Here is an 18,558-nt window from a genome sequence, read left to right on the forward strand (position 1 = left end):
CTACCTAAAGGCCGGTACAGCAATCTTTTGAAATCTAATTATGCTTTAACTACATATGCACGCACCCAAAAAAGGGGTCTAAATACGCTTTTAGATCAATGCGTGGGTTTTTCAGTGTGAATGCTGAATCGGCGATCTGCATCCTCACCAAACATGCCCATTGACTCACGTATGGCATTGCACCTGGCCATCACATATGCTAGGGCGTGATTCATCAAGGAGAAAGTTCTAGGGCGGATGACAGGTCTAATGTCCAAATAGATATTTATATGCAACTTAGATGAACCGGTAGGATCATATGGAATCTTGTTCCATCTGATACCTCGTTTGGAGAGGTGTTGGCAAAATCTTAATCTGATGGTGCAAAATATGGGATCAACAAGGCCATTGAATCATTGGAAAGTTTGGATGAGGTAGAGAAGTTCCGGCACGACTCCATATCATGAATTATTGCAGGGAGAAATGTAACCTAGAAGCTAGAACACCTGAAACCATACAAACTACTAAAAATCTCCCCTCTCCTGCCCACTCTGATTTCTTTATTCCGTCCTTCTCCTGAGCTCTCTCATCCTCTCCTACCCTTGCTTCCCATCCTGAGCTTAACTGATTGTTTTGACTAGCAAAGAAAAATCAAACCTTGCAGCTTACCTCCTGCCACACGGAAGAGGGTAAGCTAAACGGTACAGCGTATGCATTCCCTTGCTGGTCGGCATCCATGATTTCCAAAAGCAATCTAACGCAGCACATCAAAATCTTCAAAATTCCACCCATTTTAATTGAAATGTAGATTACCACAATCCCCATGGATCTACAACGACATTAGACCCTTAAGTTTTCAGAATCCATCAGCCATAGCGTCAATGACCAGAACATTAAGAAAGTGGAATTAATGTCTTTTAAGAGACCGGTCATCAAAATCCTGCTGAAATTAGAAAATATCAACCACACAATTCGTGCACTGACCAAGCCCTAAAAATTAGAAATAAAAAGGATGTGAATGCCTCCCAAACTATCATGCATACACTACATATCAATGTTCTATATTTATTTGATTATTGTATGATAAAGAAACAATATCATACCAAAATAGAAAACAGAACAACAAAAAGGCCAGGATTTTTATTGTATTGGTAACTTGGCTTTCTTCTGGACTAATCAGAAGGCTCTGTCAAAAGAAGAAAAAAGCTAGATAGCCCATGCTACATGGACAAGCAGAAAATAAAACGGCAAACGAACAAAACACAATCTAAATATAGGGTTAACAGATAACACGGAAGCTACACAAATTCTCCCTGCCCAATAGCCAATTTATTCTTTGAGTTGGGGAGGTCAAAGCTAGATGTCTGGCAACAGGTTCTGAAGTGCTGGTTTGATATCAACATGGGTTGAGGCCTTAATACCGAGCACATTTCCTATCTTCTACCATCCACCTACAAAAATAGCAGTTGATGCCCCCAGCAAAATAGCAGTTGGGCCCCCTTTTTTTCAGCTTCAATCCGATATTCTCATTTCTACTCCAAGAACATCCTTCACAACCTCGTATGTCACAAATGCAATTGCGATGGATGGCACCACCTGAAACAAAGTACAATAGAGCTACATCTAAAACAAAACATGTACCATAAATGTAATGTTTGATTCTTCAAGCAAGGAACCTTATGGTTTGCTGGGCAGCCTGATACCTTTTGTTGAACTGATGGAGTAAATTAGAAATACTAACCTTCACTGAATTGGGAACGAGGCCCTTGTATAATGCTCCAAATCCTTCACTATGCACTGTTTTCCTAAATGCATCAACCATTCCAGTATATTCCAATGGCGCTTTGCTTCCCCTTTGGCCTGCCACAACAGAAGCAGCATGGTTCCAACCCACCATCTGCATTCTTCTCCGAATGACATCAAGAGGGTAGGCAACAGTCTGGCCTATAGTTCCAGCAACAGCTCCACAAGCAAGCCTTGTCACCACACTCAACTCTGAGTCTTCAACAAGACCCAATGGCTTGGATTTGACTAACCAATCCTTTAAGGATTCATAGACAGCAAAGTTGAGGCCAACATATGGAATCTGCAAGCACAAACAAAACTTAACTTCCAAAAGACAAGTAAAAATTAATGTTTCTGGGACACGTGACAGGTATTTGAGCATCCAGAAGAATCTGACAGGGGAACCTTTCAAAATTGGATATAAGGACATGCCTACGACATATATATGTTTGTGTGAATATGCATTGATTTAAGCATACATTAGGTGATAAGCTGGACCTATTTCTCCTTGAGTTCACAAAATTGATAGCAGCTTTGCTAATTCATATGTTACATAGTAATTTTTATGTGGAATAGACAAAAGTAGACATGTAAGTGATCATTATAGTTTGATGGTATGAAGTGTCATGGAGTGTCAGTGTCTCAAGCATTTGTGCGTCCAACATGCCAACAAACCCAAAATTTGGATCGTCTGAGTAATTAAAAATCACTGAAATGAAGCAAATAAATATGATTTTTTTAATTCTAGCATGGATTGCAAAGAATAGAAATGAAGATGACGACATTGTCATGTCTTCACGTATGTGTGTGGTTTGCAAAGGGAGGGAGGGGATCAGGTGATCAAGGAGAGAGAGAGAGAGACCTTAGTCTGGGATTTGAATACATCACTAGGGCATCTATGAATGTGGATTCTATCAAACTACATCCTTTTGAATGAATGATGTTATGTTTACTTTCAGCAGAATAAACCCTATCAGTAGTCTATGACAATATGAATTTCCATGGAAATGCTAAACAAACTGTGTAAAGCCCACTGCATTTTGCTTTCATATATGTCAAGTACATATACATCACATATTTTACACATAGAGTTTTCAAGCAACAATTTAATAAAAATGAGACTCAAAAATTAGTAGACCACTAGATTTTACTAGTACAGGCATGAATAGCAGTCTTTTTCCTGTAGATTACCAGACATGTAAAACAGGACTTACATAAGTCATAACCCAAAAACGTTTTCACACTTCTGGCTGTTCAACAATGGATGAAATAGGATGCTTGCCTCTGCAGTGTGGAATGAACTTACCACTCCTATTACTGATGGAAGCCAGCCTTTGTACAGAGCACGAAAGCCTTCCTCTCGGTAGACCGTACCTAGTGCATGAAACATTCCTCTATACTGGTAAGGGGACTTCTCAGTCTGTCAGGAAAAAAGAAAGATGAATGAAAAGAATTAATGACAAGGAACAAGAAGAAACTACCAGAACACTTTTTCATCACACTCAGAGCCAAGTGGACCAAATTATCTGAATTACAGATAACAATAATAATTCGCTAGAAGAAACCTGAAACAGCACCTGAACTGTTATCCTGCCCCGAACCATGTCCATAGGATAAGTAGCAGACATAGCAATTATTCCAGCACATGCTCCAGCTCCAAGGCGCAATACAGGAGTCAGTTGAGCATTTTCTGCACGAGTTAACAATGGAACAATTGGGCAATTCCATAGCCATATTTAGACGAAATCAGCAACTTCATATAAATATGCTGAAACTTACATGTCCAAATATCTGACATATTACTGATTTAGCTCTGCCTTTTCTATCACTGAAAGAAATTTAATTTGGACACAACAAACACACATAAAAAGACGGCAACTAGAGAAGAAAAGGGGAGTTCAAAAAAAAATCAGGCAGTTTCTTTAAAGAGCCCTAGCTTCTTCATCTTTTGCTAGTAAAGGAAAACTAAATTAGCTTATTAATAGGGTGAACTATATTTTCATCCCAACCCAAAATTTGCCATTTATCCATAAGCAATTCCAAAAAAAAAGGATTATTATTTATTGGTCTCTGGAGTCCCAAATTCGCTTAAAAAGCAAAAAAGGAAAACCTCCGACATCAATTAGCAGTCTTAGACACCTGTCCTTTTAAATCGCCATTTCTAATCCTCTTCATGTCAGGAAATATCAATCAATGAGAGAACATGCATGCAAATACATATTCTAACGATCTGTACCAGTAAATAACTTGAGTTTTGGGCCTGATAATAGTTACATGAATTGTACCATAGAATTTTATGAAGTATAAAACAATAAAAGATGGATGAGAGGGGAGGTTGTCTCTACTGGCATAGGCACTACTGTCAGAGGATAGGAAACCATTGATTGTTATCCAGTAACAGGACAATGCACGATAAAAATACAAAAAGGGACTGTTGCACTGCCTTGTCGAGAAAATAATAATGGTGATAAATGATTGTATATTATTATCTTTTCCAATTTGGCCTTCATTTCTCATAAGTAATTCTCCAGGTGGTTTCTTTAAAAGATACCAAGAGGTAGAGATAAAATACAGGTAGCAACTTAGCATGCCACACCATGGTTTAGACACGAACTAAAAAGGTGCCTGATTCCCCTCTCCTTTATTTATCAGCTCACGATGTTTCATCCTACAAAGGCCATGAATTTAATAAAGCTGACATGTCATCATGAATGACGTCCATCAAATAAAATTGTAATAAATAATATCTGAATTTTGAGGCACACAAAAATTGTTTCTAACTTTAAAAAAAAATAATCAGAATTCCTCTAGGCAAATGGCAAAAAATGACAAAAAAACATCAGAACTCAGAAGATTGATTATGACGATGACAATGGATTTAAGAGTGGAGCAAAAAAATTACAGGGTCAACAAATAATAGTTCAGCAATCAGCTCAATAACTGGGTCTTAATGGGCTATTTATGCATTACGCAAAGCCCAATAAACCATAGGCAGGACATACTAGGCCTACTGCCTTACACTAAGTTAAACTCCAACAGGCATGAGGCCCATTAATAGCATTTTCGCTCACCGCATATAAAATGAAATTTTATGCATATGATTTATTGCTTCTTCTTTATCAATGAAGTGTTAAGCATCTAACCTTTTGCCTCTTCTATCCATTGGCTAAGGTTCACTTTCCTTTTTTCACTGGTGGATAGCTCTCAAAAGTCCTAGGAATGCTGCAATTTGTTGATTCAAAAGGCAGATGGAAAAGTGAAGGTAGTGATCAGCCCCTTCGAAGCATTGGACAAACTAGATAGAAACCCCCTACCCCATAAAGCATTGGATGAATTAGATAGAGTCCCCCCATATGTGTGCAGACTCCAAAATCCTTGCTTATTATTGTTCGCATAATTCTTCTCATCTCTTTATTTTATTTTATTTTATTTTATCGAGACCTCCGATCAAATCTAGTATCAGTTCCCTCCACTTACATTGACCATAAATCTAGCCACATCCCATTAAAACAGTTGCAACCATCTAAATATCTAAAAAACAACTCTCATCTATTGGTCTAAATTGCTTGGGTTGCAGATATTTTTAGACTAGATCCAAATTCCATGTTGAGTAAACCAAATTCAGATGAATGTTTCTGCCCCTAATATAACCAAATCCACATGACATTGATATCTGGTGCATCACAAATACTCCTATGAATTTCAGCCATTAGTATGCTTCCATTACTAATTCATAGCTCCAGTTTATGTTTGCTTGTTGCATCCTAACTGGTGTAAAACATTATAGAACATATCCATTTGTTATGTCCACCAACATTTCTCTGTGAGAAGAGAATCTCTTGGTAAACATGTTATGAATCAAACAAGAGATTCATAACATGTTTACCAAAAGCTGCAGAGAGCAAAACAAAGAGCACGACAGTGCCATTCTCACACAAACTACTCCATAACCCACTTCCATTCATTTCCATCTTTTGGTAACTAAAATGGCTGGAAAGAGTGGATGCATAAACTGTCACCTGCTAGCCACAGGTTTCACCAAAATGATATATGCTTTCATTGCGAGCTTTACCATAAATGAAGTGAAGAGACAACTGGCACCACTTTCTTTGTCATCTGCAGCTTCTGCCAGCTAGAATGGCAAAGGGAAGCACAAGGGTTGAAGGGAAGGAGGGAACCAGAACAAGTGCCTTATTTGACAGCTTAAACTTTTCCATTTGATGGCTATGTCAAGAATATATAGTCTTGCCAATACGTGGCAAGTCATGCTATTACTGCTCAAACAAATTGTTACTGTTCAGAGTGTTTGAAACTAAATGGTCTACAAAAGAACTTCAGAATGGTTGTCTTAATGACTTCATATTTATAAGTACAGACTTATGGTATGACAAGTTCAGCATGCTACTTTCAGACTTGTTCTATAATACTTTCACTGACCCAATTGGATATTATCCTACAGTTGATTCTGAGAAAGACTAAAAAAATATCTATGGAACAAATTTGAAAAAGGATTATCATGGTACCACTCATATGTCTCTTAATAAATACCTGGTCATGATAGCATAAAAGTATACCATTCTTTTCATTGTCTCAGTCAAAAAAAGTTACATGAAATGAAATCAATTTAGAGTAAAAAGATATTTCAAAGATAAAAGGTGAAAGGCAGGTGAACAAGACACTCAAAGAGGCAGAACCGCAGAACTAAGGAGATCAGGAGACAACAGAAGTAATTCAACCTAGTTGTAGAGCAGTAAAATGGGTAGTGGCAATTCCTTGAAGTAGATTACATCATTATGCAACGTTCGCCGAGCAGTACCAAGGGTCGTACCACCCAGCTACCGGTTTGATACAGTACTGGAATGTGCCGTACCGCACAGACCGATATTGTGCCATCCCGAGATGTTTCAAAACCAGAGGAGAGAGGGAGAAAGAGAAAGGTAGAGTAAGGGAGGGATAGAAACAGAGAGAGGGAGAGAGGAGGAGAGAAGGAGGGAGGGGGAGTCGGAGAGGAGAGAAAGAGGGAGTGAGAGAGACAAGAAGGGGGAAAGAGAGAGAGAGGGGGGGGGAGAGAATGGAGGGGGAGAGAGAGAGATGGGGGGAGAGCAAGACAGGGTAGACACTGAGAGAGGGACAGAGGGAGGGAGGGAGAGAGAGAGAGAGAGAGAGAGGGAATACCCACCGTCAGCCTTGTTGTCAGTGTTGTTGTCAATGTCAGCATTAGCAACTACAAGTCAAAAACCTTCATGACGAGGGTCTCCACCTCATGAAGGGTCATGAGCGAGAACTCACGTGAGGTAAGTGCGATCGAGCAAGAAAAAGAGTAGAGGGTTTAATGAGAATTGGACCGATTTAGCCCTCAAACTGAGTCAAATTGCTCATAAGTTAGCAAAACCGGATGGTTCAACCCAATACGGGCCAATTTGCACTGATTCGGTCTAGCACTGTATACCTTGTCATTATGAACCTCATCAGGAACAATGCTTGCTTTACCCTTCATGGCAAAAGTTCACGGTCATTATTTTTTTACATCAACTACAAAATTTCCTCCTATACCATATTCCTCATGAAGCTCTCTAGATATTAAGCTTCACAAATTCTCAAATATCCAAAATGTTTGCCTTATCAATCCTTGAACTTCCAAGAAAAACTATCTTCCTTAATATCCTATAAAGGTCACCATAAGATAGGAATGACTTCATGAGTACCACCAACAGAAACGTTCAAACCTTAAGAATTTAAGCACTATGGCTAGACCGCAATCTATTTTGACTTAAAACAATCATTGTTGCAGGCATAGTTGACACTGGAATAAAAATATAAATTAATTGCATAATACCTAGAGTCCAAAGATGTGTGATTTGTCAATTAGCATCTTCACAACAAATATGCAAGTTTCTTGTTGCAAGACACAACTACTGCACTTTCCACTGATCATCAAAAGCCTAATAATATGCCATCAGCCAGATAGAAAACTTTCTGAAGTTGCCAGCATTATATGCACACCTATGCTCGAGAGACAATGAACCCCGTACTAATGTGATACCTAATGTAGAGGATATAGGATATTTCTTGCAGAGAATGTACTGCAGCAAGGACAAAAAGCTCGAGGAGGGGTAAAAAACTTGTGAACCCCTTTCCTAACAATGACCACCCTTATCCTGCTCAAAAATTTAAGTCAGCATAATTTCAAAACCTGGAGCACATGATGCATTATACCATATGCAAACTCCCTTGAAGCCTCACCAGCAAGGACATACTCTCCTCATGAACATTGTACTGACTTGGTACTGATCAATATTGCTTATCCTCCAGAAACAGACCAACCAAAAAAGATTTATTCATTTAATATGTTAATTAGAATAGAACTTCTTAGACATTTAAATTTACTTCTAATAATATTATGTTGTTGTTATTTTATGCTCCATAGAGGTTAATATGGTGTGGAAAGTTTTATACTTCTATGTAACGTGGATTGGATATAACACCCGGTGTCTAAAAAATGTGCATGAAGTATTATCCTAATCAAACATATATTTTAAAAATTAGAGGTTCAGAGAATTTTGATCTCTTTTCGAAGACAAAACATGACTTCGTCATTATGCTGCTATCCAGAATAGCTTTTGAGGGCAGAAAAAGGTGTTTGCTGCTATGGGGTGTATGTTTTTTTTTAGAGAAGCTTTGGGCCGCATACGTTGGTGCAATATGACAAAACAACAATTGTGTCAAATACTGACCAATGTAGCACGCAGATGAAGGCAACGGGCAATCTCAAATACCAATGAGAATACATTCATTTGAGACTTCAAATTCACATATAATCATAGTTCTAACACATTAACAGAAATGAATAACCCAATGCAAAGTAAAGCATTAGTTCCTTTAATAGAGTTAAAAAAAGTTGCTAACCATCATTAAAATTGTAAGAAGTACCGATGCATACTTGGAACTGAAAAAAGGTTAGAAATAAAAGTCTGGAACCTCTTTGAGCAGCCATTATTCCTAAGATATTTGTGAAGGCTATAAATGTTTTAAATTTTGCATTAATTAAAATGCAAACAAGGAATATTGATACTGGAAACCTGATAATCTAACCTGCTTAAAATATTACATACAACTAGATTTTCCATTTTTCACATATCAGTAAACAATGACCAAAAAGCTTCGAAAGCCTGGCACAAGATCAAGTCTTTTTGTGTAGAGTGCATATATATATGTGGTACTCCACTCATGGAGAAAAGGGGGCATGCCTTGCAAAATTTTCAAATATCAGGATTGGTGGATATTTGAATAACAGCTAAGTGATGTAATGTGATATTAATTAGTAAATCATTGACAACCTCATAAAAGCTGCCTCATAATATAAAAAATGGCTTAGAAAGATAAGGATGGTCATACCATTGCCTGATTGCCGACGGTAAAACCACAAAATTCCACTGCAAAAAATTTCAAAATTTTAAGAAAAGGAAGAAAATAAATAGGTCCCATATGTTTTAAAAATCTACTGCACTTAATAAATATCAAATGGATTCCATAATTATATATGAATGAGATGTGTATCACTAGATTGTGATATGTTCAATGACAGATCAACTTTCAACAAAGCATAGCCAGCACACAAGTTCTGAAGAATATACATTCTGCACATGCACGTTCATGTACAAAATTATGTCATCCAGCAAAATTTGACCTTAATCTATGCTTGAAAAATTGAATTGCAGGTATGGTCACACATACACAATAATCCATCTGTTAATGCTGTAGAAGGACCGGTTGTCTCTGGGGTAAAACAAGAAACAAGAAATTTATTGAAAAGGGAGAGACTGTGTGTACTAGTAAAAAAGGAAATGCATATGCATGTAAGGAGAAAATAATTGAAAAAGGAGAGAGCCCATGCAACCAGTCTCTTCACATCATTATAATGATGACAATCAGGCCCAACAACTAGTTTTTATGGAAAATTGAGTCGGCTAAAAATCATAGTCAGTTTTTACAAACTAGCTAAGTTTGGACAGGTGTAATGATTTACCTTAAATCTACAGGACATGGAAGCTTCTTGACAGAACCTGTTCATGATTTTATATGGACAAGGGAGAATAGATAACAAAAAGACAATTTAGCATATAGAGCTCTTGTCCAGATGAAATAAAAAAAAAAGTTCAAGGACAGGCGATATTATAAGATTCAACTTCTGATACAGATTAACTATTATTAATATATCAATGCCCATTAAACGACTAACGATTTAATTGAACTGTATTCAGAACATGCGGTGCACATGCACGTGCACGCCTGGTGGAGTACAAGGACAAAAACTTTCTTGGAAAACAAGGATGGAGATTTGAGTTAGAACTAGAAACAATTTATCGATGAAATCAAAGCAAGGCTTGGACCCCACAGTGGAATGGAACTGGGGGGTTGAGATGCACACACCAGAGTCACAATTATAATACTAGAAGATAATAACTCTCGCAGAGTTAATACCCTCATCAAAACTCCTCACTAGAAGGGGCAACATATTTCTCAATAATCATCATTACCTAGTTTACCAAAAAATACCATTAGCCTAGATGTTGAAGTGTCAGTAAAGAATAAAACGTGTTAGACTCATATAGGAATTTTCAGTATCAAGAGAATAAAATTTTTCTCCGAGTGAAAATAACTACTATCTTATTTCAAATAATCAAAAATATGGAGTAAACACAAAAAAAAGACAAGTGGATTTGTATTTAATAGCTAAAGACCATCAAATGGGGTTTCCAGACATACTTGAACAACATACGAGCAGCCATTGGCTGTTTGATTGTATTATTCTACCATTTGGCAATTAACTCCTTGAATAACTGTACTAAAACTAGGACATTTGAAGGAAATCAAATCTATAAATGTTCATTGTATGGAGGTTGGATTAAAAAATCTGACAATGATCAAGAAGCATGTTTGGATCAACAATGTCTTTCTAGAATTTAGTTTTGACCCTGTAGTCTGCATTGCATTTTTTCCCTAGCTTCTCTGCTTATCAATTCCCATCAACAAACCTTGGATATGCGGTCCACAATTGCTTTAGCTTTGCTTGCAGCATGATTTATCCCAAACCTCCATCTGAACTTTATCTAAGGATAACAAACAACCGTATGTAAGAGGAATCTAAGATTAAGTGTATCTCAAGCATTTCTATTGCACAGTTTCAGTGTCCTACCAGTCTGACATGCCAGTGGAACATAGCAAGACAGACAGCATGAAACAAAAGTAGATGTCAGAACACAGCAATATAGCAGTACTTTAAACCTTTTATACTTACAAAAACATGCATTACATTCACGTAGACAATGCAAAAATGTGATTGTAGAATTTAAAATGATACCTGGCTGCTTGCTCATAGCTAAAGAACTTGACTGCCGAGTTTGGGACAATGCGTGCACAGTTAGTACCATTGCCTTTGAATAGTCCTCGAAAACCCTCAGATCTCCATATGTATTTAAGGCCTTGAATCGTTCCATTATACTTTATATTGTGAGGATTTTGGACCTGCAATTTGTCCGCAATACTGTGCAGTTAAAAAGTTATGTTCTATAAATACAAAGGCTATAATGACATGTCGTTATTGTATTTGACACTGGCTTTAATAAAACCTTGTTTGCCAAAAATTCCAATTTAGCTACCTGGATGCTATCTAACCTTTTCCATAACCTTTATCACACCTTCCATCAAAGTCACTTAGGTTTTCCCCTGCTCTCCCTACATTCTTCAACAACGATTGAAGTACTGGTACTTGCCTCCTTCAATCAATAACATACATGCCCATACCACCTCAATAAATTCCATTTTTAACTAAAAAAAACATGCATGCGTCATGCGTCTGTGTAGCTTAACAACCCTCTAGCACCACATAACATGCTTCTCCTTAAATGAAAGAATTTTGCTAAGACCACATATCAAGGCGTTGTAAATGTTTAATTGATTATATACGAATATTTTGGAAAGCAAAAGAAAATATGTAACTTTAAAAATTATCTTTATTTGATATTTTGTATTGTAATTATGTATATCTAGCACTCAATAAGTGTTGTGATCTCTATTTAATAGAATAACATTATGGAGGGAAAATGGAATTGTAGCTTAAGCACTATTTGAACCATATATCAATGATTTCAAATAAAGATCCGCCAAACCGGTACCGAGATCCATACTGGTCGGCAGACGGTTCGGTACGGTAGGGCCGGCACTGGCATGCTCAATTTCTTTTTTAGAGTATTTCAAGTTGATTTAATTGGTAATCATTGTTTTTGAACTTTTTCGATGATTTTAAATCTAATTTGATGTTTTTTGATTTTTTTTTATATTTTTTGATGTTTTTATGATTCTGGTTTAACCTAAATAATGCATCTTATTGTTTTAAAATGATACAAATCATAAAATTATTAGTGAGATGTTGCATATGCTACAAGGAGCAATATAAAATATTCTCAAATCAAGTAGTGAAATAAAAATTATAAAACAACATAATTAATTACATATATTTAAAGTACAACATACATACCGATATCTAAAATCGGATCGAGTGGCAATGCCTCTCGTAGATATCCAGATCATCAGCATAGTCAGAAGGCACATCAGCTGGTGCCTTCCTGTGTACATGCTTAAATTGGAACTCATCAGTGAATGAAAGACCACCCTGCGACTGTCTCATAAACTAATTTTTATTTTTTTGATATTATTTAAATATTTTTAATTATTTTCGAATTAAAAATAATTTTTAAATATTAATATTTCAAAATACTAATTTTAACTAAGATCCATGTAGAACCCAATAATGAATGCTGCGTGTATTTTTCTAGGCCCTTGAGTATGCATCAAAAGCTACTTATTTCTTTATTTTTTTCAAATTTAAGCCTAGTCCACCGTACGCTTGATTGCATCAAAACTTGAATGATGGACACCAAATTTTGCTAGAAAGTAGCTTACATGCCCTTAAATACAGTTCTAATTTTTATTTTTAAAATTTTTATATTTTAAAATATTTTTTTATTTTTTAACACAAAATATATATTTTTATTTTTAAAAAATTATATATAATCCAAAAATTAAAAATTGTTAGGTCGTCGTATAGATCGTCCATAGATCTACAACATATAATAAAATCAAGCCCAAATCGAAAATTTTGACATGATCATTCCTTATTTTGCAATTTTCGAGCTATTTTTTCAAACCCAAAAAAAGAGAAAAAAAAAGATAGAGGAAGCATACGTTATTTAGACTTGGATCTTATTTCTGAAGTGCTGAATCGGTATGATTTTTGACCCGTTGGAAAGGAGAAAAGGCGAAAAGTTCTCCGCCGCTTACAAATGTTGTTAAGAAGGCCTTCTTGGGCCTTCCGAACAACATTTAACACCAGACAAAGAAAAAGAGAGGAGGCTAGTTCAGAACCGGGTCGACTCGGTGCAAACCGGCTGGTCCCGGAAGGTTCCGGACAATTCTGGAACGTAAGGTTCGGTTTAGACCTTTTCTGGTTGGCTCGGGGCTAGAACCGAATCCAAAGGCCGAACTGATCCAGTTTCCCATCGGGTCGGCTTGGAACAGGCCAAACCGGGCAATCCGGGCGGTTTGGCTCGGTTCGACATTCCTTGCTTCAAATATTTCATAAGAAGTTACTCTAGCCTACTTGATTTTTCTAACAATTATTCATTAACTTCTATAAAACCAACAATTTTGACACAATTTTGTGAGTTCAACTCATCTCTCAACTTCTCTAAATGATATTCAATTTGTTGATTTCGTGGGGTCAAAACAAGCTCAACCATAAAAGAAGACAAAATAGTTTGTCAAAAATTTGACTGCTAAGTTTCCAAGGCAGAAAATCATGCCAATTCCTGAATATGCTACCAACAGTGACTCGCTTTGGAATTTACACAACAGTAGGTCTTCTAGCACTCACCGCCATTGAGCATCTATAATGAAAACCAATCATCAAGACCACCTTTGTCTTATATTCTCGATCAATATTTCATAAGCTATGGCTCACATATTTTTGTGTCCATACAAACTTTATATGCATATGCAAGGAAACATTAAAGTAACTACTTAATAGAGATAATAATTATTTAAAAAAAAGGAACACAAATGGATACTGTATAATGAAATTATGATGCCTTTTAAAAGCAAAATTGGCCTACAAAACATAAAAGGTATGGATAAGGACGGATTTCTTCAAGCTCAACTTGAGGTTCAAATGATATGGTAAAATTTATTTTGCAAATCCTCAAAGTGACCAAAGTCCAGAAACATTTAAGAAGTCCAAAAAAATATATTTTAAGGCCACTATACAATGTTTTAAAATATGGTGCACACCACAGTGTATGTACTTGCAAACGCATAACTGGTCCCTTAACCATACCGCATTGCCTATATGCAGCCATACCACATAAAGACTCCAAAAGCAGTCCACTTAGCATTGCGTGACTGCACACATTGCCTGCTTAACAACGTACAACTACATGTGAGACCACTTGGCATTGCAGAGCCACATATACAATCCACTCTTATGTGGGGCTGTGCAGGTGAAGCAAGTTTAAGCTGATGATCAGGTTCTATGTTGGGTTTCAAGTGAGCCTAATAAGGGTACTAATAATATTAAAATATTGATTAATTATGAGTATAGGTATTAGGCACTGAGCGGTAAGTAATTACTGTTAGTTTTTATTATTTTTAGTAGTGTTATAATATATCTCAAAGATATTACTATATATAAAAATATTACTATATCTAAAAAATATTACTATCTTTTTTCTGGTTACTATGGTATTTAATTTGTTATATTAATTTTAGTCAAAAAATAGGAACCGCATATGCACTTGTATATGTGGTTCACATACCGCATATGCATTATGCGATCCCTTGACTGCCTGCATACCACAACCTCTTTTTAGAACATTGAGTCCATATACTCCATATTTACATCTACTAAGCTTTCTTCCACAATTCTATTATGGAATTTAACATATTTTAATCTTCTTATTTTAACACAAGCCGATGCTTGATTATCAATATTTTCATTCATTTTATTGCATTCGGATACTTGCAATGGCATTGAAAGGTATATCATGGACTGAAAGAGAAGGAGCAAAATATCTCATACTATAGATCTAGACCAAATAGAGAAGATCATTTGTAAAAACAAGCAGAGATGGTGACCGGAGAAGGAAGAAGGAGAAGATTTATTTTGTTAATGTAATGCACACAGGTGCATTTCTATCATGTTAGACATGACATAGATAGATTAATAACTTGATATAGTTCATATTCCTTATGAGATAGGTGAGGAAAGAAAACAAACATGGAAGGCTTAATCTATGAAAAAAATTGCTGTCCTTAGAAGTACAAACTGGCAAAGATTTTTTGGAAGTAAATGTCATGCATAGAATGCACCCACCCAAAAATTGCCCCATTCACGATTGTTGTGTTAGTTGTTTACATCTATTCAAAAAGCTGCCTCATTCACAAGACATGCAATAACAAGTCAAAGAACTCGAGCTTAGATCCAAAATAAATTAATTTGCAATACATAATGATCTACTAACATACAAATTTTTTAAACAACTTTAATAGTTGGGAAGGAAAAAAAACATGCTGTAAGAAAACAGCAGTCAAAAACCCAAGGAAAAAAGAAAGGAAATTAAAAAGAAAACCAACCTGAAGCAAGATTTTTAATCGCTCAAGTGGAGCAACAGCAGTCCGTGACCTGCACAAATCCCATTGCAATAAAATTAAGTGCAACAACAAGCATGCTATCAAAATAGCATTAATAATATGGAACATCATTCCAAAATTGTAATACGCAAAAATGACAGACTAGTACAACTAGACTTACTTAGGTCACTAGTGACAACAGTTTTTAGATTCTCGAATGTAATATCATGGGAGAGGTCAAATGAATGCTGAAAATGACAACATCAATAAATGGAGAAAATGCATATTTCCTGCATAGGGGACCACACCTAATCAATATGCTTACGTGAAAGCTTCTCAGTGAAAAAAAGGAGTTTTGGGTTTGGGCTTTAACACATCTTCTTGTGCATTTCAAGAAGGAGAGAGGAATCGTAAGGTGCATGTACTCATGCAAAAGACTGGGAGAATTAGTCTTCAGGATTAATGCATAAGAGGCCACAGGTAGACAAAAAGTGGGAACAGAGAACAAATGGTAGCAAAATACAGGTCAGCAAATCATGTGATCATATGAAGATCAAAAATAGTCCATGGCCTCTTACAAAACCAAAAAAATAGTCCATGGCCTCTTACAAAACCTAAAAAATAGTCCAATTAGATCTGCTGAACATGTTCCTGACACACCATTCCTGTAGGTTGACTTTACAACAGGGGAAGCATGAAGTGGTTTACATGGAAAAGATATAGAAGTTTATGTTACCTTATGACTTGGGGTGTCAACGTAGACTTCAGCAAAAATAAAGCAACTTGCATTGCATTACAATATCATAACATTTAGAAAGATTCAGAGGGACCCAAGTAATTATATTTCTTATTTGCCAAATCTTCATAATTTTCATGAGGAACAAAAGTTATAGGTGCTTCTCCAAAAAAAAAAAATCAGAATGCTAAAATCCCACCAAAGGTCCCTTTTCCACAAAAAAAGCTAAAGATGAATGGCTTTCATGCTACTAACACTGCAAAGTTCTGCAAATAAGCAGAAGGGGTTGTCAATCACATTCTTATTCTTCAATCATCATTTCTATCCAAGAGTTAAAGAAGCCACAAGTCCTCACCTAGTCAGCTGTCATAATAGACTGGTGCATCTTAGTAACCACATTCATCCACCTAGGCATCAAACCTCCTCTGGCGAGATTCAAGAATCATCCATCTGCTTCCTAACTTTAGTAAACTATTTTCATGAAACTTATTTTTCTCTATTTTCCTATATCTCGTGCATGTGTTAAATATAACCACATAAATAATTTGTTTAATGCAATCGTTCCCTTGTGACACTTGCATCTAAGTAGTTGTAGAAACACCAACAATCTGAACAAAGAGGGTTGACCTAGTAGGCTCTGATATCACAATATAATATCATATGTGGATGTCCACGTCCTCCAACATAATTGTCAGTACAAGCATCGAACAGACACTATTGCAGTACGGGGTTCCCTTTTACCATTCAAGGGCAACAAATATTATCCTAAAGCAGCTATCAGAATGCCACAATGCTTCTCGCCATAGACAAGAATCAAGACCTTGGTTAGGGTTTAACATCATACAAGCAAGAAACGAAAATATTAAAAATTTAGAAGGGAAGAGGGAACAAATACGGATTAAAAAAATAGCAGTCAGAAGATAATGTCGCTACCCAAAAAAATTTAAACGAGATAAATTAAAATAAACAATGCAGAAATAGGGGAAATCGACAAAAAAACAAGAAAACGGAAATATGTCTCATATATTGGCAAGAAATGAAGTTTTCAAGAACTCACACTCCACCGGCGACGCCGCCGGCCACGAGCGACTTGCAGATGCTGAGGAGCTCATGCCCGGGTGCCTTGACGCCCTCCCTGGCGAGCTTCGCCTCCTCCGCCAGATTCACGATCGTCGTCACCGCCGACTCGCTCGTGCTCTTCCCAACGACATCCTCCGACGCCATGAAACCCTACCAGACCCTAAGCAAGACCCAGCGGCGGAGGGGAACAAACCCTCACAAAAGCCTAGTTCCACAGGAGGCGGCGGCGGCGGAGGAGGAGGAGGAGGAGGAGGTGATCGAATCACCAGCAAGCGAGCGATCAGATAGGAGGGTTCACACGGCAGCCGTCTCCACTTCTTGCTCTCGGATTCTTTCCTTCTCCTTCCGCTTCTCGGCGACGGCGGATAGAAGAGGGGGCGGAGGGTGAGGTTGCTCAAGGAGTTGGGTTATCGGTGACGGCGAGGGTATTGCTTACATGGGGGAAAGATGGGAGTGCGAATGGATCCAAGGGGGGTCGGCTCCCGTTCTTTTGTTTTTCTTCGTTTTCCCCTCTGCTTTTCCGAAAAGAAACCTACATTGCCGTGTGGGTGAGCCTCCGGGCCGTTTAGTTGGGCCGGGCCCCCCAAAAAACAAATGAATGAAAATATTTGGAAGGTTTACAGGTGGCTCCGACCGCTGGTGCAGTGGTGGATCACTACAGCGAGATATATGGTGGAGGGAGTGTATATTTATATGGAGAATCATAGCGGTGATTACATATTCGCTAGGGAGTTAATTGTAATTTTGCAATAAAACCTTCTGAAAAATTGATATTGGACCTTTATTTTCTTACACATGGCATATAATTTGCACGGAAATTTAAAAAGATAAGCAAACAAGGATGTCCAAATAATATTTTGATGTTTTGGATATAACTAAGATGAATGGTGGGGGAAGCATTTTGGAGTCGTGTCTAGAATGATGAATAAAGATAAGAATGGAAATTTCTATTTGTTATATTTGGCATTGATTTGTCGATTTGGATTGATAGTTCTCATTGTGGCATCAACTTTTTTCAAGATACATTAGTTGATGGATTATTTAGTGAACGATAGGTTATTCGACTGATATAACACATCCTTCATTCAGATCAAGCTCTTTTTGTAACTTTTTTTTTGGGAAAGGATCGATCAATGAAGCATAAGTTTTTAACCTATGTGAACCAAATATTCATTAAAGGAGTGCAAGTGGGTCAGTTAAATGTCTTGATTTCAATATAAGCAAACTTTTGTGGATTCCAGCCATGCCTTGACACCTCGAATCGATTCTCTCTATTTTTTTAATCAAAAAAAATT

The 18,558-nt window shown here is 36.9% G+C and overlaps 1 protein-coding gene across 1 annotated transcript; it reads right to left on the reverse strand.

Moving 5' to 3' along the window:
- Positions 1 to 1,024: 1,024 nt before the first annotated feature.
- On the reverse strand, positions 1,025 to 17,770 carry LOC103708346 (mitochondrial adenine nucleotide transporter ADNT1-like). Its single transcript, XM_008793230.4, has 8 exons — positions 17,241 to 17,770; positions 15,451 to 15,499; positions 11,126 to 11,289; positions 9,160 to 9,197; positions 3,342 to 3,454; positions 3,071 to 3,184; positions 1,721 to 2,065; positions 1,025 to 1,575 (listed from the first exon to the last, which is right to left on the reverse strand). The coding sequence occupies exons 1-8, from the start codon at positions 17,405 to 17,407 to the stop codon at positions 1,492 to 1,494; spliced, it is 1,074 nt and encodes a 357-aa protein (XP_008791452.1). The 5' UTR covers positions 17,408 to 17,770; the 3' UTR covers positions 1,025 to 1,491.
- Between the last annotated feature and the right edge of the window lie 788 nt (positions 17,771 to 18,558).

Source organism: Phoenix dactylifera, chromosome 11 (genome assembly GCF_009389715.1).
Source record: "Phoenix dactylifera cultivar Barhee BC4 chromosome 11, palm_55x_up_171113_PBpolish2nd_filt_p, whole genome shotgun sequence".
NCBI lineage: Eukaryota > Viridiplantae > Streptophyta > Magnoliopsida > Arecales > Arecaceae > Phoenix > Phoenix dactylifera.

What these genes read in the sequence shown, in the direction of transcription:
- LOC103708346 (XM_008793230.4), bottom strand. Translation starts at nt 17,407, where the DNA reads ATGGCGTCGGAGGATGTCGTTGGGAAGAGCACGAGCGAGTCGGCGGTG. An exon ending in GATTAAAAATCTTGCTTCAG is followed by an intron (nt 11,290 to 15,450) that starts GTTGGTTTTCTT and finishes GACAAATTGCAG; the next exon opens with GTCCAAAATCCTCACAATAT. An exon ending in TTCCATCAGTAATAGGAGTG is followed by an intron (nt 2,066 to 3,070) that starts GTAAGTTCATTC and finishes TTGTGCTTGCAG; the next exon opens with ATTCCATATGTTGGCCTCAA.